Source organism: Watersipora subatra, chromosome 10 (assembly GCF_963576615.1).
Source record: "Watersipora subatra chromosome 10, tzWatSuba1.1, whole genome shotgun sequence".
In the NCBI taxonomy this organism is placed as follows: Eukaryota; Metazoa; Bryozoa; class Gymnolaemata; order Cheilostomatida; family Watersiporidae; genus Watersipora; species Watersipora subatra.
Window position 1 is genome coordinate 40,501,127 of NC_088717.1, and position 27,279 is coordinate 40,528,405.

The 27,279-nt window shown below is 35.9% G+C and overlaps 2 protein-coding genes across 3 annotated transcripts; both read left to right on the plus strand.

Annotated features, from left to right (window-relative positions):
- The first annotated feature begins 1,383 nt into the window (after nucleotides 1-1,383).
- On the plus strand, nucleotides 1,384-26,686 carry LOC137406188 (uncharacterized). 2 transcript variants are annotated; one of them, XM_068092722.1, is made up of 12 exons: nucleotides 1,384-1,422; nucleotides 16,918-16,969; nucleotides 17,266-17,328; nucleotides 17,486-17,536; nucleotides 19,526-19,615; nucleotides 19,970-20,014; nucleotides 21,664-21,771; nucleotides 21,929-22,021; nucleotides 23,158-23,289; nucleotides 23,629-23,811; nucleotides 23,923-24,033; nucleotides 25,860-26,686. In XM_068092722.1, the coding sequence occupies exons 2-12, from the start codon at nucleotides 16,964-16,966 to the stop codon at nucleotides 25,971-25,973; spliced, it is 996 nt and encodes a 331-aa protein (XP_067948823.1). In that variant the 5' UTR covers nucleotides 1,384-1,422; nucleotides 16,918-16,963; the 3' UTR covers nucleotides 25,974-26,686. The 2 variants fall into 2 exon arrangements, with proteins under 2 accessions (XP_067948823.1, XP_067948822.1); XM_068092721.1 differs by lacking the exon at nucleotides 1,384-1,422 and adding an exon at nucleotides 9,669-9,800.
- On the plus strand, nucleotides 7,748-8,671 carry LOC137407073 (uncharacterized). Its single transcript, XM_068093679.1, has one exon. It carries the CDS (start codon nucleotides 7,748-7,750, stop codon nucleotides 8,669-8,671), a length of 924 nt encoding a protein of 307 aa, XP_067949780.1.
- Nucleotides 26,687-27,279: the final 593 nt, after the last annotated feature.

Consider the following 27,279-nt stretch of genomic DNA (forward strand, 5'->3'; position numbering starts at 1 on the left):
AATAAGTCCATATCAAGGATTAGAATTTAGTGGGACAAATAAGTCCGTATCAAGGATTAGAATTTAGTGGGACAAATAAATCCATATCAAGGATTAGAATTTAGTGGGACAAATAAGTCCGTATCAAGGATTAGAGTTTAGTGTGACAAATAAATCCATATCAAGGATTAGAATTTAGTGTGACAAATAAATCCGTATCAAGGATTAGAATTTAGTGGGACAAATAAGTCTCTATCAAGGACTAGAATTTAGTGTGACAAATAAGTCTATATCAAGGATTAGAATTTAGAGGGACAAATAAGTCCATATCAAGGACTAGAATTTTGTGGGACAAGTAAGTCCGTATCAAGGATTAGAATTTAGTGTGACAAATAAATCCATATCAAGGATTAGAATTTAGTGGGACAAATAAGTCTATATCAAGGACTAGAATTTAGTGTGACAAATAAGTCTATATCAAGGACTAGAATTTAGTGGGACAAATAAGTCCATGTCAAGGACTAGAATTTAGTGTGACAAATAAATCCATATCAAGGATGAGTATTTAGTGTGGCAAATAGGTCCATATCAAGGATTAGAATTTAGTGTGACAAATAAATCCATATCAAGGACTAGAATTTAGTGTGACAAATAAATCCATATCAAGGACTAGAATTTAGTGGGACAAATAAGTCCGTATCAAGGATTAGAATTTAGTGTGACAAATAAATCCATATCAAGGACTAGAATTTAGTGGGACAAATAAGTCTATATCAAGGACTAGAATTTAGTGTGAACACATTACTTGAAGCATGAGTATAGAAACTTGGACACAAACAAGGTAGCGTAGGTTTGATTATTGACCATAACTACAGATTTTTTGCTGGTATTTCGTTAATAATATAATTTCAAACCCTGAATTCCCTTGCTGGCTGCTACAGTGAATTGAGATATGCTGGGCTGCTGGCAGCTTCATTGACTTTTCCTCTAATGGACACCTGCTGAATAGACTGAATGAGGCCCTTTGTTTATTACAATTGTAGCAGTATTTGATATAATCCAACACTGCAAGCTAACGTATTATAGAATGAACATAAATATTTGTTTTGCGGTGGCCAGAATGAGTTGTCATTGTTGTATATGGCTACAGGCTATAGCTATTAATTCTACTTATCGCTAACAAGTTATATTTATGACTCTATAGTTGTTAGATTGAGTCGACAGTTGACCGTGAGTGACAGTCTGTTCACTACACACTTAAAGGTCACATCGCCTCGAAGGATTTCCTGCCCGCTTCCTCTTTGCGCTAGACACGGAGTTATTGCATAAGGATTATTGAAGCCTCCTTCACTCACAGAATTGATCGGAACGACTTGTGTTTGAAAATTTATATTTGATGCACTACATTTGAAGCTGACTAAACAGGAACTACAACACTTCACTGTGAGTATAGACGTAGTTCCATACTGTAAGTAAGGGTGGTATCATTTCAACTCACATCTTTAATAGCTGGTTTAGAATCTCACTAGCAACCTTCCAACAGCTTACTTAGAGTTTTCTGACAGTTACAGGAGTGTTGATGAGGCGTAAAGCTATAAATGGCATTTTGTCTGATGTTAATTTTTCACCATAAATAATGTATGTTATTTAAACTAGCGAACATAATTTTTAAAAACAGCTACATAAATTTTAGATGTAAACTGTCTTCATCAGTTTTTCCATGTTAAAGATAGAGATAATGTTCCATTTAATCATAAAAAATGGAGCTTTGAGCGATATCTTTATAGTTTTTGAGACTATCTGATATATGCGTCTAGTTGAGTTAATACCATGCAAGATTATAGGCAAAAACTCAAATAACTCCAGCTAAAGAGTGTCCAACTGTGCCCAAGCTGCCTAAAAAAGCCTAACTGTACCCAAGCTGCCTAAAAAGTCTAATTGAGAAGCTGTACATAAACTGTTAAAAAGTGTGCATCTGTATAAAAGTTGCTTAAAAGGGTTTAACTGTACCAGGCTATTTAAAAGGGTTTAACTGTACAGAAGCTGTTAAAAAGTGTCTAATTGTATAAGAGCTGCTTGCGAGGATCTAACCGCACAAGAGCTACTTAAAAATGTTTAACTGTATAATAGGAGTTGCTTAAAAGAGCCTTGCTGTATAAAATCTGCTTAAAAGAGTTTAATTGCGTAAGATCTGTGATAAGTTGTAAGCACTCACACTGTTTCGTCTTCCACAAAATATTGTAGTTTTCAGCTTCTACCACTTGTAACGAATTTTAAAATAAAACTGTTCCAGAAGTAAATTTTTTGATTTTGTTTTCCAACTGCTAAAGCTTGTTGCTAGGAATATTTGTGTTTCTACGTAAGTGCGTCGTTTACCTTTTGGTTAGCATTACATGTCTTGCTAATTGCTTGAATACTATTGGTTAATGAGTTGTTACTGTTTGTTATCCGCATGTTTACTGGTGATACCTTTGTGTCTGCGGTAATGTTAGGATTTACCCTAGGACACTTATATTTCGCTAGTATTTAGTTTCGTGAGTAGCACACAGAGTAAAATTTCGCTGCAACTTATTTTCGCAGCTCTGAAGAGTGCGAAAATATAGTGATGTGAAAATAAATACAGTGGAACAAACAAATTAGATTCCTCAGGTCCGGTCCTCTAGTAAAAAAAGTTTTTATATTTGCGACTAGTTTGTATTTGTAACCCGCAGGTATAAATGTATGGCAGAAATCGATAATTCAACGTGATCGCTTGCTGCCATTTGTTTCTTGGACTATCAATGACGTCTCGGTCCTTTCCGTCGTGACCGATATAGTACCAATATTAGATCTCAAGTATTTATAGCAAGCGATGGCCATGGCACGTTTTGAGTTCACAATATTTCAAATTTAAAAAAAATCAAATACAGTACATGTCTCATAAAAAAGAAAATAGATAACAACCAACATCACAACCAGAACTGTATAACATGGTTGGACCTGGTGAGGGTTGTTATAGGTTTTGGTTGGCAGTAAAATTCATCACTACAATAAGTATTATTTAATTGTATGACTTCACCTACCAAACTTTCATCCTCATCAGTTACAAATTCGGTGACTAAACTGATATCATCATCTTCTTCGTTTGTCTTGGCTTTTCCAAAAAAAATTGTTATCTTAATTTGCTTTGCCATGCTGCTCATTCGGTGTATTAACGAATTTACTAGAAATTTCCCAATGAGCTCAATCACACACAAAATTATCTGCATTTCTAATATCACGATTTTGTTGTGGATATCAATGAACTACAGGGCCGTATTCCCTTGGACAGCTGGCCGGCTAAGACGCCCCAACTTTTTAGGAATTTCATAGTCCAACGGCTATAGAAAGGTTTTTATCGCTGTAGAATATCACTTTATTCGAAGCCATAGATACAAACATCAACTTTTAGTAGTTCTTAGGCGTCATTATTATCTTCATCAGCGGCAAAATATTCTTGTTAACGACTTTTATAAAGGTTTGCAAAATATCAAGTTTTAGCAAACATCTGCTTGCCCATATCCTACTTAATGAACTTGAAATAAAATCGGCAAAAATGATCTTTGTTAAAACGCTTAAAAAAAAAGATGTCTTCTTTCTGAGCTTTTTAACTGCATACAAGTTTTGCCTGTTTTAATTTTAAAACGTTTTGTCAGTCACATCAGCTAAAACAAAGCAAATCTCAAAAAATAGAAAAATGTTGATACTTGCCAATAAAATTTTTTAAAACTTCACGTGAGAGGCCCGGCTGAGGCCTTACATAAGAGAAACCTGTTGGGAGCTTACAGCACCCCCCCTCCTTCTCCACACCCCAGATGTTCATAACTAGTCGTCTAACATTAGCCCCCGACTTGCAACCAGTGAATACAGGCCTGTGTAGAACATAGCTATTTAATTTCGAATTTTCGCTAGTTCGTTATGATAGTTTAGTTTCGCGCATGAATTTTTCGCGTGATGATGACTCCGCGAAAACGCGAAAGTTAGATGCCGCGAATACTTAAGTGTCCTAGGGTATCAGGGCGATATGAAGCGTTGAGTGACAGACTGGCATTCATAGAGTTCAATAAGAGATTACAGCCCCTAATATTGCAGTGCAACCTGTAATCAGTAGGACTTCAACAACCATTTTGAAAAAGATTTACTCCTCGTACATCTAGCACCAGATATAAAAACCAGAATCTGCATAATTTTGTTGTGTAACTAGGTGTTTCATATTTGTGATTCTTGGTTGAAAATGTAATAGTTAATGCGTTCACTGTAAGGGTTAGTAATTGTTTTTATAATCGCTACACTTTACATAGCTGTTGTCGCTGTTGTGGGCAAGCAATAAATACACATATTCTTGGTCTGTAGATCAGTAGTGCTGATCATATTCAAAGGCCATTTTTACCGGAAAGTTTGAATGAGGACACTAAAGCGGGACTAAAGCCTGGTTCCCAAATACGTCGAAAAGCACCGGCGACAACACTGGAGGCTATTAGCTGTGAAATGAGAACCTACGCATTCCACCAAGGATACCGAAAGTTGTCGGTGACAACGCAAGAGTTTAGCGCTGTTCAAATTTTGCGAAGAGCCGCAGGCAAAACCTTCCCGAAATGCACTGTACAGGTGAAGGTCAGCATTATAGAAACGCCATGGTGAGCAAAAATTTTTATGCCGTTATTAGCAGCGATGCAGCATTATGTGAACATTAGCCGCCGAGCCTAGCGTCGCAAGCGTCTTGCTGCGCAATATCACCAGCGGAGTCTCGCAATCTATATGGGAACCAGGCTTTAGCAATGCTGCCGTTATGTTCATCGCTGCCACCATGTTCATTGCTGCCACTACATTGATTGCTGCCATTATGTTCAATGTTACCGTTATGTTCAACCCTGCCGCTACATTCAATGCTGCCGCTACGTTCATCGCTGCTGCTACGTTCATCGCTGCCACTACGTTCATCGCTGCCGCTATGTTCATCGTTGCCGCTACGTTCATCGCTGCCGCTACGTTTATCGTTGCCGCTAAGTTCATCGCTGCCGCTACGTTCATCGCTGCCAATACGTTCATTGCTGCCGCTATGTTCATTGCTGCCACTATGTTCAGTGCTACCGCTATGTTCAGTGCTGCCGCTACGTTCATCGCCGCCGCTACATTCGTCGCCGCTGCTACGTTCGTCGCCGCCGCTACGTTTGTCGCCGTCGCTACGTTCATTGCTGCCGCTATACTCTCTTACATCAGCTCATTTTTATTTTAGTGTACATGTATGTTCCATTGTTAATCTTCCTGCTTCGTTTACATCTTCTCTTCATTGTTGCTCTATTTGCATACTCTCTGACAGCTCTACTGCTGCTACTCCCTGATCATTCTTGTAATAACTAAAGATTGTTTTTCGCTCCTCAATATTGTGCTGTCACACCTACAACGTTTCTTAGTATTGTGATTTTCTTAGCAAGCATGAAATATCTCTCAAATTGCAGGAATTGTTATCTATCTCTTTTGCTCTTACAGTATATGACACATTGCTTCCTTATTCTTCGAATAGCTTATGGTTTTATGCAAAACATTACAAAACCTTAGTTGGCGGTTGTCCAACCTGCCACACGGTAGTAAAAATTGCTGCAATTTGATAAGCCTGTCACAGATTTCTGATTACAATGATATGGAAAGAGTAACATAAAATGTTGCAATATTATAAATGTTGCACCTAGAAGTAGACTAATTCTGTTCAATGATCTACATCTACTCTCAACTACATTATCTCCAAATCAAAAATTCCAAAGTCAGTTGTGATGATTTGGGTTCTTTGACGATTAGAAAACTGTTAAAGAAGTTATTACTTCAGCAGTGGGTCTATTACAGGTATTTGAAAAATTTGGTTTGAGGTACGGAAAGCTCACTTAGCATATTCCCTATGACCTTGTGAATTATCTAACCCTTCATATAGTCTCAAAAACTCTATCCACACATATGACTAGCAATAAGCAAGTAAAAATATATGTGGTGTGATCATATCTTTATAGATTATTTTCAACCATTAAACACATGGAATCTTCAGAATTTACACTACATAATTATTCAAAAGCATAATCTTACAGATGTTTGGTTTACATATTTTAAATCAGGACAAAATGGGAATTAATTTAATATATAATTTATGACTATTGATTAAGTTCACAATGAGTAGCAACCTTGTAAATTAGAATTCTAGTTTTCCAACAAAGGGGTTCAGTTTATTTCACTCATGACTGTAGTATTAAATACTACAGTAGTAAAATTACTACAAATAGTAACATATTTGCTATTGAAAGACAAGGTCATTAGGTGTATACCATCAATAAGGTCAGATTCGATCAAAAACTATATTTCTAACTGTAAAAGCTTTTACAATTGGTCATACCTGTAAAGCGACTGATTTAGCATTCATAAGCTCTGATACAAGCCTAGACAATGCGTCGACATTTTCTCATGCTTTTCTTGATAGATGACTAGCTAGATAGGTCTAAATGACTAGCTAGTTGCTAGCAATGAGCAAAGTTTATCACTTAAAGCTTTCTGAACTTACCAACTTTAGTGAGTAACATATTTTTTATCAGCCAACATTGCGGCAGACACGACCTGGATTAAAAGCAGATTATCCTAAACAGATTGTCAACTCTTGGAAGGAGTAACGGGAAACTTGAATATAATGTAGTAGCTCATATAGGGTGAGATTCTAGTCAACAGATACAATACATCATATCACTTATTGTTTCATATTTTCATTTCCTTTCTTTTTAGAACAAGATAATACAATTTTCAGACACTCTCAGTTATGAGTTGCTTAAAAATTAATTCTTAATAAATATCCTTGGCGACACAACACCATGAGTTGCTGGTCATATTTAAAGTGGGGCACCATAGCGATGAACTTAGGTCTAGATCAGTGGTTCTCAACCTTGTTAGACATATTGAATCACACCGGTTTCATATGCACTTTTACCAAACCATTCTTTATTAATAAAATAAATATGTCTTTCTTCACATTCAATACATATGTATGTTTTATTGATGCACACGATGAACTGTGTATCAATATCACTGTATTCAATAGGCAAAACTAATATAATGCATGAATTCACAACAAAATACATATTTTTTCATAAAGACACGACCTTGCAAGTCAGTGCGACTTCTGCGGTTGCCGTTAATAGACCTCCACCTTTCTTAGACAGACACACCAACTCCACAGGGTTTGATTGGGTTATGAACGAAGTCTATGAACCACTGGCCTAGATGGATGAGTATACTAAAGTTTCCATTTATTCCTTGGTTCTAGATTTGTAAAAGTATGAGTATTGCGGTTCGGTTAAGAAATGATCTAACATTCATGTAAAACTACACTATTGATCTTTGAGCAAACGCAGCGAAGTGTCTGGTACTAAAAATAGTATGTCACGAACCTTTTACACAGCTTCATTTGTAAACAAGTATATATCTCTGCCTTAGTATACTGAACAGCATCTAGTTCAGTAAGATGTGCAACATCCTACACAGTTCTAAATGGTGTACTCTACCTACACAGCAATTGACACAATATGATATATGGCTCCAAAGTCCAAATGATACGCTAAACAACTATTATACAGTATATGTTATAGCCATTAGTACAGTACACATACAGTTATTCTCATAAGAAATCATAGTTTTTTGTATATGCACTAGACAATTCTGCATACACTACATGGTACACTTCTTCATACACTACATGGTACACTTTTTCATACACTACATGGTACACTTCTTCATACACTACATGGTACACTTCTTCATACACTACATGGTACACTTCTTCATACACTACATAGAACACTTCTTCATACACTACATGGTACACTTCTTCATACACTACATGGTACACTTCTTCATACACTACATGGTACACTTCTTCATACACTACATGGTACACTTCTTCATACACTACATAGAACACTTCTTCATACACTACATGGTACACTTCTTCATACACTACATGGTACACTTCTTCATACACTACATAGAACACTTCTTCATACACTACATGGTACACTTCTTCATACACTACATAGAACACTTCTTCATACACTACATAGTACACTTCTGCATACACTACATGGTACACTTCTTCATACACTACATGGTACACTTCTTCATACACTACATAGAACACTTCTTCATACACTACATGGTACACTTCTTCATACACTACATGGTACACTTCTTCATACACTACATGGTACACTTCTTCATACACTACATAGAACACTTCTTCATACACTACATGGTACACTTCTTCATACACTACATGGTACACTTCTTCATACACTACATAGAACACTTCTTCATACACTACATGGTACACTTCTTCATACACTACATGGTACACTTCTTCATACACTACATAGTACACTTCTTCATACACTACATAGTACACTTCTTCATACACTACATAGAACACTTCTTCATACACTACATGGTACACTTCTTCATACACTACATAGTACACTTCTTCATACACTACATGGTACACTTCTTCATACACTACATGGTACACTTCTTCATACACTACATAGAACACTTCTTCATACACTACATAGTACACTTCTTCATACACTACATGTTAGATTTGCTCATGCATTATGCTAAACCGCTCTCGATCTCATATATTCATGCATAGAATGTGCAGTGGAATTTTTTTGTATTCCTCGTGCTGTAGCTGAGCAGAGACTGGACTTATTTGCTCATTAATTATATATCTTTGTTAAATTTATTAATGGTTTGCGTGACGTGATAGAACGCTTTTTAATAATATCATTGGCTGATTATTTATCTCTCTAAGGTTTCCCTTCACCACCTGCACTCATTGGGCAACCTTAGTAAGAGCCAGCCAGGGGTAGGCCGAGGGTGCTGGGCATTGCAACACCATTTAAGGTTTTTTTTGCACAGGGTTAAGTTGCAATTTAATTATTAAAAATTGAGTTCATAATTGAGTCCATATAAATGGTAGTTTAGTATGATTTTAACCTAGATGAAATCTCAACAGGGTGTCCTTGGTGTGAGTCAAGCTTATAGCCCGCTACATGAACTTCATCACGTTTGACAGCTGATGAGTCAGACATGATGTTTATACTCTAACTTTGATTACTGTGTACAACAGTCTTGTTATCTGTCCAGAGATTAGTCTACTTGCACTCCGTTTAAATTTCCACGGAAATGTAATATCTACAACAATAGCTATAATGTTTTTTGTTGTCGTACACAGAAGTGACGATAAAAGAAGCCTAAACAAACAGCTGATTCAAACCACATCGTCAAACAAGCAAACGAAAATCCATTTAACTGTCGTCACTTTATCAGCAAGCAATTCCGCGGTGACATACTTCCGAATAGTGTAGGTATTTTAGTCACCTGCCCTCCCATGCCAGGGATGACACTGACATCCATGTTACTCCAACTGATAAGATAGCCTCTTCGTGACACTTCACAGAGTCTTGCGGAATCCTACCCAGTTTCTATTTATAAGGGGCGTGCTACATATCTCTATCTAAATCTCAACAATTTTGCTTTGGTCTCATTTATTTTATCTTTCGATGGGGCAACATATTGTCGTCACTTCTTTTCTCATACACAATCATAATTGAAGCGTCAATTGGCAGAGAGAAATATATTGGTAGGGGGTTGCTATGGTGATACAACATATCTGATTAAACCACTACTTCCAGAAGCGGCATATCTTGAGAGACGTTAAGAGAGCATCGTGGCAAAGGAGATTGTTGATCTTCAAGTTCTGTTATAGGGGCCTCCAAGTAAGTTACTGCTCTTTGGCTTAAATGTAGTGTTTTATGTTGTTAACAATTTTCCCAAGGTGTTGGATCAGCTGCTAGTCACAGATTGGTCATATAAATAATTTTGTCAATTAAACAAGCTGAATGAAAGTTAGTTTCAAATTAGTAACATCACCCCATTACAGTCTGATATATAAGAAAACACTTTTTCTGGTTTTTTAGTTACTACATCGGCGGCACAAATGTGCAAATTTTGTCTAAGTGATAGTAATAATAATACACGTAGTTTCAGTAGTAAATAGCTGCTTTCATTTTTAGCTAAAATCTGATCAATTCAATTCACTAATACTAGCATTGTGATTAAAACTTTCTTGCTACAATGACAATAACAATGATAATAGTAATATGAACAACATTAACCCGACACGGCTAAACAACATCTAGCCAACTATCGTAACTGAATTGACAAACTCAATAAAAAAGAGCTGCCGTTCTAAATCCAAGGATAGCAGAATAATTATTAACACAAGCTGGGAAACTTCCACGGTAAAAACAGTAATAATAGCATTAATAATATTGATAATACTATTATTATATAACTATGATGAACGCAATAACAACCTTCTGTCTCTTAACAAAGACCTAATACCAGCGCCTGGTTGTTATAGCTAACTGATAATAGTAACTAGTTGTAGTAATTGGTTATAGTAACTATTATTAGTAGTATTTACTATTAGGCCTTACCAGTTACTACTGCTCGTAATAGTAATAGTAACTGGTAATAGTAACTAGTAGTAGTAACTGGTTATAGTAACTATTATTAATAGTACTATCACCTGTTACTACTGCTAGTATTAGTAACTGGTAATAGTAACTAGTAGTAGTAACTGGTTATAGTAACTATTATTAATAGTACTATCACCTGTTACTACTGCTAGTATTAGTAACTGGTAATAGTAACTAGTAGTAGTAACAGTAACTAAATATATATAGTTAAAATTATATAATTTTAGTAGCAATTCAAACTTGAACTGGTTGATACGGCAATGATCTGAATTTGGGCTACTTGGGCGATCGATTTGATTCAAAGTTTGAAGACATGAACATAATCTAACCAGCGGATTTCTTCTTACTCCTGACGAATGGGCTAGTAATAGCCACGAGAGGAGTTAAGCATATTGCACTGACCTGGTCTGTCTGGCTTACTCAGGTTCAGCAAGTTATTCACACGGATTTGGGTTTAGCCGAGCCAATGATCTCGAGTGTGTTGTCATGTAGGTAGTCAACCTGGTAGCCAGGGCATTGATGAGTATTCTGTGGGCGGTACACAGAGCGTTCCTTTCACTATGTTATGCAGACTCTAGACAACACGACTACCCCAATTGTAATAAATGTAAAGGTAAGTATGGCCAGGGTGAAAAGTTAAACTATGATGATGTGAGTTGAGTGAGAGGCAGATCTCCATGAAGATTAAACCAGGGTTGACACGTTGCAAAAAATATGCAACCAGGTTGAGTGGTTTAACCCTAGGGAATGAGGGTTAGACTACCCAGATGAGCGTTTTCAAAATGAGGCGTGCTTCGGTGCATCATGCATTTGAAAGAAGGTTTATCTAAACAAACATAACGGGTAAGAAATTGTCTTATATACCATGTCAGCAGATATTCCATGGCTGAGCAGCTGCCTGATAACAAATATAGTGTTTTGGTTATTGGGGCCAATTTTAGCTGCCAAGGACTTGCTTGGTCTAAAAAGCCAGAACAAATTTTTTGAGGAGTCTAAAGCGAGAGTCATGTGGAAAGTAGCGTAATTCTTGTGAGAAGAGATGTTTTAAAGCATTCTCTCACAATGATAACTTATAGAGGGTGTCTGAAAGCATCATCTCACAAAGGTAACTTATGGAGGTCTGTCTAAAAGCATCCTCTCACAATGGTAGCATATGGAGGGTGCCCGAAAGCATTCTCTCACAATGGTAAATTATGAAGTTTCTGAAAGCATTATAATACAATGGTAGATTATGGAGGGTGTTTGAAAGCATTATATCACAATGGTAGATTATGGAGGGTGTTTGAAAGCGTTATATCACAATGGTAGATTATGGAGGGTGTCTGAAAGCATTCTGTCACAATGGTAAATTATAGAAAGGTATACTTTTCAATAGAAGTACTAGGAAAGAGTGGTACTAATGGTGATAGAAAGGCATCTGTATGAATACGGACAGATTGTCACTCCACTATACGCAATCGCCTGACTCATTATACAGATCAGCCCTTCATACAACCGTACACAGTCAAACCATAACTGATAAGAAGCTTGAAATTTCTGATTGATAGATGAATAAATTATAGCATACCCCCAGAGTGTGTTGATGCGCATCACCAGCGTTGTCAGTTTGGTTGCATTTGCGCATAGATTAATTTAAAAATACAAACGCTGTGTTTTTTACTCGCTGTGTTAGTAGCGGCGATATCGTTTTTAGTAGGTTTTAACTTTAGAATTATTTGTTGACTCACTGGTTCACATTTTAGGTTTACATATAGTGAGGTGATGTTATACTGACTGGTTTACATATAGAAAGGTGATGTTATACCGACTGGTTTACATATAGAGAGGTGATGTTATACTGACTGGTTTACATATAGAAAGGTGATGTTATACTGACTGGTTTACATATAAAAAGGTGATGTTATACCGACTGGTTTACATATAGAAAGATGATGTTATACCGACTGGTTTACATATAGAAAGGTGATGTTATACTGACTGGTTTACATATAGAAATGTGATGTTATACTGACTGGTTTACATATAGAAAGGTGATGTTATACTGACTGGTTTACATATAGAAAGGTGATGTTATACTGACTGGTTTACATATAGAGAGGTGATGTTATACTGACTGGTTTACATATAGAGAGGTGATGTTATACTGACTGGTTTACATATAGAGAGGTGATGTTATACTGACTGGTTTACATATAGAAAGGTGATGTTATACTGACTGACAAATGTGCATAAAAATATCAATAAAAATTACAACGAAATGGTGGTGGTTGAACTTTTGACCATATGCAGTAGCCACAAAAAAAGCTGTACTCAGATAAAAAGCACTATTTTACTAGCGCATGACAAAAACGGGCAAGTATTTAGATGACCCTTACAATATTTTTATATTTGGAAAGACCCTAAAAGGTTAAGGATAGTGCGTTTTATAATCGGACAACAAAATGGTTGATTGTTAACCGAATGTTGTTAAAATGTGTTGGTTTGTAGCTAACATTTTTGTGTAATATAAAAAAACCGTTTGGTAGTTCTAGTCTAGTTTCAGTCCATATTTGTCTCATTGTTGTTCCTCTCTTGACTAGTCACACATATTTTTGGTTAACTGATTATTCTTTAAACTGTCAGAAAAAGGCTATATTTTTACTAGACTGTAAATCACAAAAACTGCATATATAAATTATAAAGTGTTTTTCTCTGGTTTTGCTTGAGTGAGCTATTTCGTGAAAAATTTATTAACGCAACGCAACGCAACAAATTTAGTAGGTAGCTTTATAGGGGTCACAGAGGTCACATAGATATCTGAAGTCTAACAATAACTGTTTCGAAAAGTTCATAACCACCGCCAAGAGGATGTTGGAGTAAAACTAATGTTATATTAACAGCCAAACATTAATCGTCTTGTTGCTACTGTTAAATTTTCACAGCAAATCTCTCGCAGCAAATCTTTCTCCCATCTGTACGGTTGGTTTTTTAAAGAATTCAGCCATACAGGTGTGAAAGATTTGCTAAAAGTTGGCTAAAACTCGGCTAAAAGTCAACTAAAATTCGACTAAAACTGCCAACTGAAGTAAAATTCAATTACAATTTGTCTAGTCTAATTAAAAGCTTAGGCTAGAGTAGCTACATTGTAATGACAAGTTTGGACAAATGGACGCACTTCAACTGTCAAAGCAAGTTTTTGTCCTATTTTCAGTAAGTTGTCAAGGAGTTTAATCATAATTCGGCTCATCATACATTCATAACTCTATAGGTATGCTGGCTTGTGGTTGTTTATAGTTATGATTATAGCAATCTGTTTACGTACCAGCATGTATGTCGGCCCTTACATCAGGGCATGTTTCTTAACTTCAGCAAAGCTTGATAAATGCAGTCAACGCTATCGGGCAGTAATTATCCTGCCGCGTTGTAAACAAAGCCATGCAATCATGTAACTACACAACAATGCTGGGTGATTGCTGAGCATTTGCTCTCTGGCACTCTGACTTAACTTGCACTATCAGGACATTTCTCAGTATCTCAGGTAATGCAGCTAATCGTTTTGGTACACGAACAATGTCGTGCAACTAGTAGTAGCAAATAGTGAAGCTATTGTTTTAACATGCAAAATAGAATCCATCATAATAATACATATAAAATATATAAAACACTAAGGCTTTACTAATAATATGAATAAGTGAATTTAAAGTTAAAAATGATAATAAAAGTAGGCGCTATACAGCCAATGGGGCACTTTAAGCTGGTTGAGAAGACAGCTATGCTTATCCTTTATGTATATATTTATGTTAGAGCAGCCTAACAACAGTTTTAAAAGTCTCAGACCTGAACAAATCTGAGATTAAACTAAACCTTTAAACTTGTATACCTTCGAGGTGAGGGAAGGAAACGAGAAGAAGCAGTTCAGTTACCAACCGTCTTTCCTTTTTCTCATTCTCTTTCTGTTTGTCTTTCTCTTCTTGTATTTCTCTCTTTCTCCCTTATTTTCTCTCTTTCTCCCTTATTTTCTCTCTTTTTCCCTTATTCTCTATCTTTCTCCCTTACTTTCGCTTTTGCTATCTTCGATATTCAGCCATTGTGTGCAGATGTGTTCGGTGTCATTCATGAAATACTGTATTTTGTATTTGGTGTTTTGTGTAGTGAGTTAGTGTTTTATTTCATTTTATCTTTTACCAAAGTAAAAAGCGCAAGTCATTTCGAAACACGAACAAGAGAGGAAGGCTAGAGATGAGTTGCTGCAGATACAGTAGTAGGCTACATTCTCAAGCTATTAATAGAGCATATATGAGAAATTCAGCGTATGTTATATATTACATTCATTTTAAGTATACAGTTTACAGGACAAAATAATGTAAAAACACTTCAAAGTGTTGCTTTTTAGTGTTGTAAGGAATGTAAACTTTTTGCATTATTTGAAATAGAAAAAATTGTTTTGGAATTCCAACTACTCACATTTTGGCCAGTCTTTTTGGATGGATTGCATACGGAAACTGTGGTCGGACTATATATATACAAAATTTTATTTCGCGATATATCTATCTATGTGACCCTCGTCACTACCAAGTAACTGCTGGTGAGTGCTAGTTAATACCAAGTAGCTGCTACGCTAAGTGCTAGTCAATTCCAAGTAACTGCTAGTCCGAGTGCTAGTTAAAACCAAGTAACTTTTAGGCTAAGTGCTAGTCAAAACCAAGTACCTGCTACGCTAAGTGCTAGTCAATACCAAGTAACTGCTAAACTAAGTGCTAGTTAATACCAAGTAACTGTTAGGCTAAGTGCTAGTCAAAACCAAGTACCTGCTACGCTAAGTGCTAGTCAATTCCAAGTAACTGCTAGTCCGAGTGCTAGTTAAAACCAAGTAACTTTTAGGCTAAGTGCTAGTCAAAACCAAGTACCCGCTACGCTAAGTGCTAGTCAATACCAAGTAACTGCTAAACTAAGTGCTAGTTAATACCAAGTAACTGTTAGGCTAAGTGCTAGTCAAAACCAAGTACCTGCTACGCTAAGTGCTAGTCAATACCAAGTAACTGCTAGGCTAAGTGCTAGTTAATACCAAGTAACTGTTAGGCTAAGTGCTAGTCAAAACCAAGTAGCTGCTAGGCTAAGTGCTAGTCAATACCATGTAACTACTAGTCCGAGTGCTAGTTAAAACCAAGTAACTGTTAGGCTAAGTGCTAGTCAAAACCAAGTAGCTGCTAGGCTAAGTGCTAGTCAATACCAAGTAACTGCTAGTCCGAGTGCTAGTTAAAACCAAGTAACTGTTAGGCTAAGTGCTAGTCAAAACCAAGTAGCTGCTACGCTAAGTGCTAGTCAATACCAAGTAACTGCTAGGCTAAGTGCTAGTTAATACCAAGTAACTGCGAGGCTTAGTGCTAGTTAATACCAAGTAAGTGTTAGGCTAAATGCTACTTAAAACCAACTGCTAGGCTAAATGGGAGTCAGAACCAAGCTACAATGCCACTAGCCCAACTTTAATACTAAGGAAACTTCTAACACACCACCGTGAGCTGACTTCCCGTCTCTATATTTTACCCTCAAGTTGATCCATGGGAAATGATATAAATAGCACCTGCAAGACATGTCATTACTCACAGTATTTATGGCTGTGCAGGTGATGTATTTATGGCCTTGGAAAGGCAAATACCTATAAGATAGCCTCATTCAATTAATAGCAAGAAGTCTATCTGATTTTAACCAAGGTAGTGGCTTACATTAAATCATTACATCATTAGTTGAGTTGCCCTGATCGTTCTTTGTGGTGGACAACTTTTATACTGCCATTCAGTTCGGTCTAAATACCGTTATGCGTGCTGGACTCTTACTTACTTAGGCAATAATATTCACCAATGGCTTGAATGATCTTCAGAAAAATTTACACAAAATTTTAGATTTTATCAAAAAATATCAGTATTTTTCTATCATTTGCATTTTTTTTGGTGTTTGAGGTGATCTGGCTGCCAGGATGTTTCAAGATTAAAATCGTCAAAACTTGGTTATGATTGAAATGCTCACAACAAACAAAAGTGTGATTACGACGTCTATAGTTGCAAAGAGACTGACAGAACAGAAACACATACCGTAACGCTGCAACTTAAACGCAATAGCCGATATCAACTATAGCAACGATAACAACTAGTCACATCATTTTGCACATATTTTTCTTCTGATCGTTTTAACCATAATAAAGTTTTGTCAATGTTAATCTTGAAACATCCTGGCAGTCAGATCACCTCAAACATCAACAACAATTTCAAATGTTAGAAAAATGCTGATACTTTCTAATATCAACGTACAGAAATTTTGCGTAAGTTTATCTTTAAATAAACATGTTAAAAGGGAGAACCGGTTGTTTTGTTGTTAGGTGCACATTGTGAAAGAAGTAGCGGTAAGAAGCTCGCAAGATCACGATGAAGGTAATTAATTTACAAAGTAATGTCTGACAGAATATGGTTCCACGGACTAGCTTACTGTGTTTTTACAACGCTCGCCTTGGCTAGCTTACTCTTTGAAGTACCTACCGTAGATACAAGTAATTAACTTCTTTTTTTGTATTATTTCTGTAAGCTTATTATGGTTTTGTATTATTTCTGTGAGCTTATTGTGGTTTTGTATTATTTCTGTAAGCTTATTATGGTTTTGTATTATTTTGTACGCTTATTATGGTTTTGCTGCGAACTGTATAATTAGCTAAAATTGTTTTTGATTTTAGAAAGATTTTGCGAAAAAGTTAGAAAGTTGGAACAAGAAAAACAAGGCTAGGAAGGAAGCTAAGGTAGGGGGTTATAAATAGATGTTAAATACATGTATCGTGCGAGTTGCCCTATTAATAACCCCTAGAGCGACTGTCAATATTTCTTGTCAATTCCTATCTGCCTGTCATAAATATGTCCTAGAGATAAGTTGTCTGGCACTCAACCTTATGATTGCAGGTAGAGAAGGAAGCCAGTGCCAAATCAGATTGTGATGTACCCAAATCCAAGGTAAGCTTTCAAGGGCATACTGAGCAGTCTGAAGGCATTGTTAAGATAACAATAACCCTAGTGCTAATAATACTAAAAGTGGCTTATTGAAAAGGTCGCGCACTGATTATTCTAAACTTTAAAAATGTCATAAGTCACAAACAGCATATTCCTGTTCAAACTATAAAAATGCAAGATTGTGTGTAAGTTCACCTTTTAGATGAGTTGAGAATAGACACTGGCGAACTGCTGTATAAAACTAGAGAAGTAACTTTTGATCAATTACAGAGCCCTTGCTCATGGTTATGATGTGCATTTAATGTACTTTCACATCGCTGATTGAAGTTCAACACAACTGCTGATAATACATGAATTTAATATTGAAGTGTTTCTTTAAAGATGGACTTAAACAAAGTTTTTGTAGATTTTATGTCAAATTATCGACATTTTTCTACCATTTACCTGTTTTTTTATGTTTCAAGTGATCTGACTGTCAGGATGTTTAAAGATTAATACCGACAAAACTTGATCGCGGTTAGAACGCTCAGAAGAAAAATACGTGCAAAATGACATCACTAGTTGTTATTATTGCCATAGTTGGTATCAGCTATTGCGTTCAAGTTGATGCTTTACAAATCTCTATTCTGTCGGTCTCTTGGCAACTTAAAACTAGTGACGTCAAAATCGCACTTTCGCTTGACTTGAGCATTTTAACCAATTTTGTCGATTTTAATCTTAAACAATCCTGGCAGTAAGACTAACTCAAACATCAAAAACAATTGCAAATGATAAAAAAACACCAATACTTTCTGATTAAACCCACTAAAATTTTGTATGAGTTCATCTTTAAATCTTATTCCATAGGTGAGAATTGTCTTCCCTTGTCCAAGTGTGTTGCTGGCTTGCGATAATCGCTGACATTTTGCAAATGGCCGGCTCAAGGATTAGTTTTTGTACTTCCTCTGTACCAGCCAGCCTCCACTACGGCTCCCATTATCTCAGTATGGCCTTCACCACTGGGATGGAGCGATATTTGCAAATATCGAAAAATCAACATTGAGTAAACATGCAAATGCCAACGTTTCAATAGCAGGATGTTCGATAGCTTAATTATTCCGAAACATACAGGTTGGTCTTACAAATAGCCAACTTGCCTTTGATATGTGAATTGATTCCAATTGGCAAAAATCATAACATTTGCATATCGGAATTAGCTTTCCACAGGAAAGGTTATCTCCAAAAAAAGGTTGTCTGCAACAGGTGTGAGCCGACACTGCTTATGTGAATAAGTCAACTGAGCCGACAAGCAGATCATGTTGTACGATGCCAAGGTTGTATTTTTAAGAGGTGAAGGACAAAACAAGCCATGAACGTTGAAAAGAAAAAGCTACTACTACTTAAGGTGTTATGCCCTTGACACTAGTTAATCAAGCGCTTGTGTTGCTACTGCATCAAGTGTGGCGCCGTTGGTTGCCAAGGCTGTTCCCATGGCACAAAGATGGCGCATAGCACAGAAGTTTCGCTTCTAAACAGCAACACTGAAACATCGCACTGTTTTGCTTCTAGCGCTGGAACAGTGCTCTGTTCCAAAACGACATGTCATTTTCACCACGCAATGAGAATGACATGGCTGTTTTATGATGGCATTGTAGCCCCATTTAAGGGTGTGTCACTACGCCTCTTCACTGTATGAAAACTTAGTAAAAATCTTGTAGAATTATGTAATTTATGAACTGCCCGAACTAAGCCATTTTATGTACACTAGGAACATAGTCTAATGAGAAGTATGCAATAATATTAAGAACGGAATACCAACCTCGAACATTTCATACAGCAACTTTGAGTTACCTTGCAAGTCCATAAAAGTGATTTGGGTTTCAACTTGAGTGGCTAATACTGTAGCTTATGATTCAGAGTTAGTCATATTTATAGCTATTGAAATGTTAACTGTTCAAAGTTTCATACTGTATGTGGTTCATATCTCAAACTTCAACTATGGCCACTTTACAGAAATCCTTCTCTAAACAAGTTTATGAATGGAACCAGCACTACAGGAAGGGAAAGAAACTGCCAGAGGAAGAAGAGGAAGAGCAACAAAATGTAATTATACCTTTAATTTCTACCACTTTTAGCTCAATAGGCTATTAACCCAAGTCTATGATACATTTCTATGTCTATGATACATTTCTATGATATACCGAAGACAAAAGGAACATGACTGTCGTTACACTTTTGTTCTGAAGGCTTTAAATTGAGGCGCTTAATGGATACCTCATATATGTTGTACCTTTATCGGCTTGCAGCTGCTTATATTCAAGCATATTTGTGTGCGGAGCTTTAGAATACTGCGTTTTAATTTATCTATTTTACATTGATTTGTCCTTTTTGGATTCTTGACTGTTACCAAGCCTCAAGACCCTACCAAATGATCATAGTGCCTCATCATTGTTGTAGGCTGAATCCGCAGAAGCGAATAGATTACAACACGAATCCGCCCAGGTTAGTTAGAAATGATGCAATAAAGAATATTTATTTTGACAGGCTATCCTTTGATATCGTCACTAAACATTTTTTGCCTCGATTGCTCTGGCAGAACATGTGAGAGATGGGTTGAATTATGCATTGCATCAGCATGTGCTGAGTCACAGTACCAGCTGCTCAAGCCATTGAGCCAGTTGCAGAGGGTTGTGTCTTCACTCATGGCCCTGTTGAGTGTTGCCACCTTCAGATGCGATAGTACTGCTAATGTATTTTAAACTCGAAGTACCACATTAATACTACCACTACAGCTAGTACTGCTAAAGTACCCTAAACTCACAGTACCACACTGATACTACCACTACAGCTAGTACTGCTAAAGTACTCTAAACTCGCAGTACCACACTGATACTACCACTACAGCTAGTACTGCTAAAGTACTTTAAACTTGCAGTACCACACTGATACTACCACACAGCTAGTACTGCTAAAGTATTCTAAACTTGCAGTACCACACTGATACTACCACTACAGCTAGTACTGCTAAAGTACTCTAAACTCGCAGTACACTGATACTACTGCTACAGCTAGTACTGCAAAAGTACTTTAAACTTGAAGTACCACACTGATACTACCACACAGCTAGTACTGCTAAAGTACTCTAAACTCACAGTACCACACTAATACTACCACTACAGCTAGTAATGTCAACAAAAGTATTATGCGGAAACGTTAAAGGACCCAGTTCATCTGTTTTGTGGTGATAGTTATTTCTCACCATTCTAATTTTTTACTATTTCATGGATGGCAGCTGATCACAGCTGATTGCCGTTGGCCGTTTTTAATTTTGGTTCTATAAATTGCAATATGGGATCAATCACGAATGGTACCAATCAATCAATATACCATCAATAGTATATTCCTTTATCATGATGAACCTTAATAAATCAGCAAATCACTGTTTTTTTCCTTATACACATTACTCAAGAGCCTTCACATTTTTTTTCCTTTAGACTACAATAATTTATTATTCATGTGAGCCATACCCTGCCCACTGCCTGCTCACTGCCTGCTCACTGCCTGCCCACTGCTTGCTAACTGGGCTTTGTACTTTGATTAACAGAGCTATTGTGCATATAGAGAGCATTCATCAATTATTTTTATGATGTATTTTTAGCGATTGTCATATTTGATGAGAAAAAAAAAATTGATTAAAAGAACTTCTGTTTCAAAATGAATGGTCACTTGTCTGTAGATGTCACTTGTCACTTGTCTGTAGATGTCACTTGTCACTTGTCTGTAGATGAGGTACTTCTCCAAAGCATTCATGTAGCTGTAACTGCGCAGATGTGGCGTCGAGGAATTGAGCTTAACAAATCCAATCTCTACTATCTCTCTATATTTCTAAATGTCTTTCAACGTCGACCTCAATCTGACTTTACAGTTGTTACTTTGCCCTCGGCAACTCTGAATGTATGATTAGGAATTGAAATGAAGGACATAAAGAAATGGCTCGCAAATAAATAACCTTTTCTATTTGAAAGTGTGTTGACTACTCCATGACTTCAATTTATACACCATTGTACATTGTACATTGTACATTGTACATTGTACATTGTACATTTAAATTAGCAATGACTTGTTAATGTTGCAATTGTTGTTATTTTCAGATAGATATCAATCAAAAAGTTATGGAATGGAATCAACACTATAAATCTAGTGGTCACTGCTTGGCCAATCAGAGTTCAGGAGAGAAAAGAGTAACAGATCTTAAAACGGTAAATGTATTTCCCACTCTAAGAACTAGAATACAATCACGCTAATGATTTGTTCAGCCATTAAGGATTACGTACGCAGAGTGTTTTGGAAATTTATTGCCATATGAGTTTAGGTAGATGAATAACTAATTATTTCAATAGACATAACATTCTGCAGATTGATGAAAACTCCATAGATTTGACGGAGAAAGTTAACAAGTGGGAGTTGTTCTACCATCCTTCGAAAAGAGAGCATCGAGAAAGGCCACAGGTACATTTCATCATAATTATAATTATGTTAAGATATCTGCCCTAAAATCTTTGACATTTTTTAAAGGAATACGATGAGGCACTTGACAAATTTTAACAAAGCTTGATTTTTGATCATGACTTGAAGATGACTTGAAGATGACTTGAAGATGACTTGAAGATGAATTTACACAAAATCTTTGTAAATTTTATCAGAAAGTATAAATATTTTTTCACATTTGAGATTGTTTTCGTTGTTTGAGGTGATCTGACTGGCAAAATGTTTTGAGATTAAAATTGCCAAAACTTGATTGTAGTTGGAACATTAAGGTCAAGGTCACACTCAGGTCAAGCAAAAGTGTGATTATGTTGCCTATAGTTTTTGAAAGTCAAACAGAATAGAGACGCATAACATAAACTGTTAATACCTGATAAAATCTACGGCAATTCTTTGTTGTGTAAGTTAATTTTTAATTTAAAAATCGTACTTCCACTTTGTTTGACCTTCTTAGGCCTTGCTGGTACATTAAGTAATGACAACAATCTGCTCTGATTGTGCCCTTCGCAATACTCTGTTATCTGATGGTACGAAAACCTTCAAAAATTCAATTGCTTTAGTGTATTATAGATAAGCTCTTGCAAATGTCGCAATGGAGACATAGTATGTTTTGCAATGATACAAAAACATTCAGCTTAAATAATTTGGCAATATACTCACACTGGTAACACTTTAGTAACATTCTAACTAGTACATACTTGAAACTTGTTTAGCATCTACAAAGAAAGCTTTATAAAGAATTGAGCAGAAAACTGTGCTGAGCTCCGAGCAGGATTACTAATTACAAGTCCATCAACTTGCATGTCGCTACAAATTAAACCAAATTTTTCAATTAAAGAAATAAATATAAACATCCTATAAATGTTTGCAAATGTGTAGTTTGTCTCTTTCCCACGTTTAAAAAAATATATGCACATTAGCACTTCATGCTGTTGGCTCGGTTCAAGGATTACATACACCAATGAGAGTTGTTCAGCTGTTCTGTATGACCTATTTGGGAGCTGACATTTTATCTAACTTCCTTATCAATATGTCATTTTATAGCGTCATAGATAAGCCTTTATGATATTTTATCAGTACTCAATTCATTTGTCTGACAGACGAGCTTATGTCCTCGATCAAGTGCTGCTGGAGATGAGCGAATGACTGAGTTGGTACACAAATGGAACCGCCACTATTCTATGCCGCGACGAAGGATTACATCCGAAGAAACCAACTCTCATTACGGAAAAGTAAAAACGCTATGCTACAGGAATATCTATACAAAACTGTAACACTAACAATGAAAGTATTATAAAGGAAACAATTATAAAGGAAATATTTATCTTTTTATATGAAAATTCTACTCAAAGTAGGAAGTTAAGTAACACAAAGTTTTCAGGTAAATCATGGATTTTACTGATCACTGCTACAAGGGTTGTAAAGACTGGAGTTACTTTAGCCTAGTCATTGTTATTTAGAGTTATCTTCCCTATGAAACTAGAGAGTGACTATCATAATCTTTTTACACTGAAAGATTAAGTTTACACTAGCTGAAATGAATTGAGATTTACATTACATATATGTTGCAGCGGTCTAGCCTCAACAGAGTGACATCTCTGCTTGTAAAGCACTGGGATGATCATTACGTCGCTGCTACCAAAGATCCTCATTCCACACCCATCAGCCGCCGAGCTTCGCTTGAACCTCATTCAGATATGAGTACTTCTGATGAAACCAGCCAGCCAGTAGTTATGAGAAGAAGTCTCACACGAGTAAGTTTAAAGTATAATTGAAAATATAACAGTGATTATAAAATTGAGATATGATATAATAATGCACAACTACTCAGTTTTGTTATGAACTGATAGTTTCTTGCATTCCAGACAGCGGCGGTGCGGACACCATCTATAGTAAAGACTCGAATAGAAGAGTTTGCTACACAGTCAAATGCAGCTGTACAAAGAAGGCAGCAGAGGCCAAAGTCTTACCAACCGGTATGTAGAGTAGTTGTAAACATTCTAAACCAGCTAGTGGTTGGCCCTAGACATTGATCACTCCCCATCACAATGTAGAATAATTAGCTAGTCAAAATCCACATATAAAAGAAAATAAATAACATTTCATGTTAGTTTATATGCGGTGGTGTGAGCTTCATTGCTGTGACATACAGTAATTATAATTCTAATAGAGCTATACAAATACTTTCAATAATTTTATATATGTCAAGGTGCATCGTAAACACCAGAGGATAGCTGTAAGTTGTTGAAGTGCTACTAGTGTATTGTTACAGTGTTGTTAGAGTGTTGTTAGAATGTTGTTAGAGTGTTGTTAGAATGTTGTTAGAGTGTTGTTAGAGTGTTGTTAGAGTGTTGTTAGAGTGTTGTTAGTGTTTTAGAGTGTTGTTAGAATGTTGTTAGAGTGTTGTTAGAGTGTTGTTAGAGTGTTGTTAGAGCATTTTAGAGTGTTTTTTGAGTGTTTTAAAGTGTTGCAAGAGTGTTGATTAAATGTTGTTTGTATATTGTTGGTTTGTGTGCTATCCCTGAGTTAGTGTGTTGTTATTGTGTATATATACTTATTTTCATTACAAATAGAATGTAAGTTAGTTGCATCGAGATCAACAAATGAAGAGCCACACCAGCTATCAGAACCACAAAAACCAAACATAATTATTACCTTAAAAAATCCAGCAAATAATAGTTTAGTTGTGAAAGATTTACTACGAATAAACAAGTTATACTATTAATATTGCATTTCATGGTTTTGGTGTCACTTTTTGAGGTTTTGGTTGTAAATCCCAGAACTATTAATGATTGAATATAGGCCGTCTTCTGCGGATACTGTCAGTTGCCTAGTGTAAGTAGTTGATGGCATGACACAACTTTTGGTAGCTTTTACACAAGCTCTACAAACCATCTATAGAAACACTATTTAAGTGGCTTAAGCAGAAATATTTACGGAAAACGTATTATATAAAAACAGCTTCTCAGAGACAGCTTGCTCTCATAACTTCTGTGACTCCAACAAAACAAAATAGTAGACCAACCATTTCGAGTTGTTAGAATTCTTGTTTGTTCAGCTAAGTAACTTGGTTAAAATGCTGAAAGAAGATTTGCCAAAATTTGGCTCAAATAAATAGTTTTGCTCGCAATTAGTAAAATTTTTGAAAGACATACCCAAAATAAGATTGAGTTGTTTGCTAAATAAAAGTACAAATCTGAATCACAATTATTTTCACCCTATTATACGAGCTTGTGGGATACTAAAGGGTGGGATTACTATTGTAAGAGTCCAAACTGCTGATAGGATAATTCCATATCTGCTCTGAGTCTCCCAGCAATCTGCACTATGACTCACAGGTCTCCTAGTTGTCACTAAATAATATCAAACGGCTGAAATTAGCCTTTGATAGAAACTAGTAACTGGATGATAACTTTATCAGAAAGCATAAAGTAATTTATCATTATTTTCCATCCCTCTAAATTTTTCAATTATTATTCATATATAAAACTATAAGCTGTAGTTATTGTAAGACTTAATTGCAAATGGTTATTATTAGTGTTATTATTATTATTGTCATCATTATAATAGTATTATTATTGATATTATTATTGTTATTATTAGTATTATTGAAAGGCAGATATTAATTAAAGTACCATATCAAAAACAAAATTGTTGTAAACAAATGCTTAACATTTTGACGAAGTTTAGCGTTTGCAAAATGTTCATTATCAAATTGCCTTTCTTGCCTGGTTTTTCTTGCAGTTTTCTTCTGACAGCCTTGGATTTTGTAGTACTCTTAACTAGGTTGTTTTTGTGACAGGAAATGGGACTAAACAGCAGCCTCTGTAGGACTAGAAGCAACATTGCTGAGTTGAAGTCAAAGTTCACTCCAGCGCGTTATGACCCAAAGTCAGCCCAGCGCATCTGCAGCTGATCATCTAGTACATTTACTAGTCTCCTCAAAGCATGTGATTATAACCCAGATACTTTTTACTTATGAAAATTTTGGCAGATGCATTTTTGTTATATTATAACTGGTTGATACTATAGGAAGGATGTCCAGAATAAAGGCTGCTGCATGATGCCTTGAGGAGGAAATTCTTAGCTGATCGCTGACTTCTCTATTAACTTAAATATAGACTTAGGGTTCGATGTATTGCATTGAATATGTGCAATAACAGATATCTAGGCAACAGTTTATTATATTTCACGCAATTGATTTGATGGTTAAACCATTATTTTATACGTTTACGAAAATCTTCAAATTACATAGTTTCTAAAAACGCATTCACAAAACCTCAGTATCCTTCTTGTACACTCTTGTTTACTCTTATTCTGCCTGGCCATGATTCATATGTATTTAGTTTCCATTCGACTTTTTCTAAACCACAGAGTTATTAATATTAGCCTCAGTCATGCCACAAGACTATTATTACATGTATAAGGCAACCCAGAAGTAAGTGGTTCTGATGTTGTACAGCTCAATATATATTGCCATCTTTTATATTTTGTTAAAATGTTACACAGTTGTTTTCTGTTCTTCCATTATTATATTTTGAATCGAATATTTGAATTTGAAAACAACCGTTTTTTCAGATCAATATTTTAGTTATTGCATATATCAGAAATAAAACATGTACACGGGTAGCAATGGGTTATTTATTAACCAAATGATTGCTATAATTGGCTATATTCAATTACACTCTGTCCTGAATCACAGTTTAAAATGCAGCACAAAAATAATGCATTTGTTTTGTTGTTTTTGGTCTTTGCCGTTATTTTTGTTTGCTTTTCTATGGCTGCGCTATCTTTTACCAACTCCAATTACGAATTGGTAGCACATAGCGCCTAGTAAGTTTTATCTAGCTGTCTACCTACATAAGTGGGTAAAACACATCATAATTATGTTTGTTTGTCACATAATTTTGAGCCACAGTATGTCAATCAATATGGCCGAATTATTAACAGGTGTGTTAAGGTGAATATTCCCTCATGGCTGTGAAAGACGTTTACATTTTTCTCTCCTATTTTAGCCTTGTTTCTGTTCTCGTTAGCTTATTTATGCTTGTTCTAGATTGTTGGCTTTAGAAATGAATCGTATGCTTGCCTCAGATTTAACTTATACCAGAGCTTTATTGATTAGTAGTTTCGTTCGAACCATATAAATAGTCTGACACACACGCATACGCATCCGTACGCACACTCTATGGTTGGATCCTCTATTATCAGCCTTGAGCATT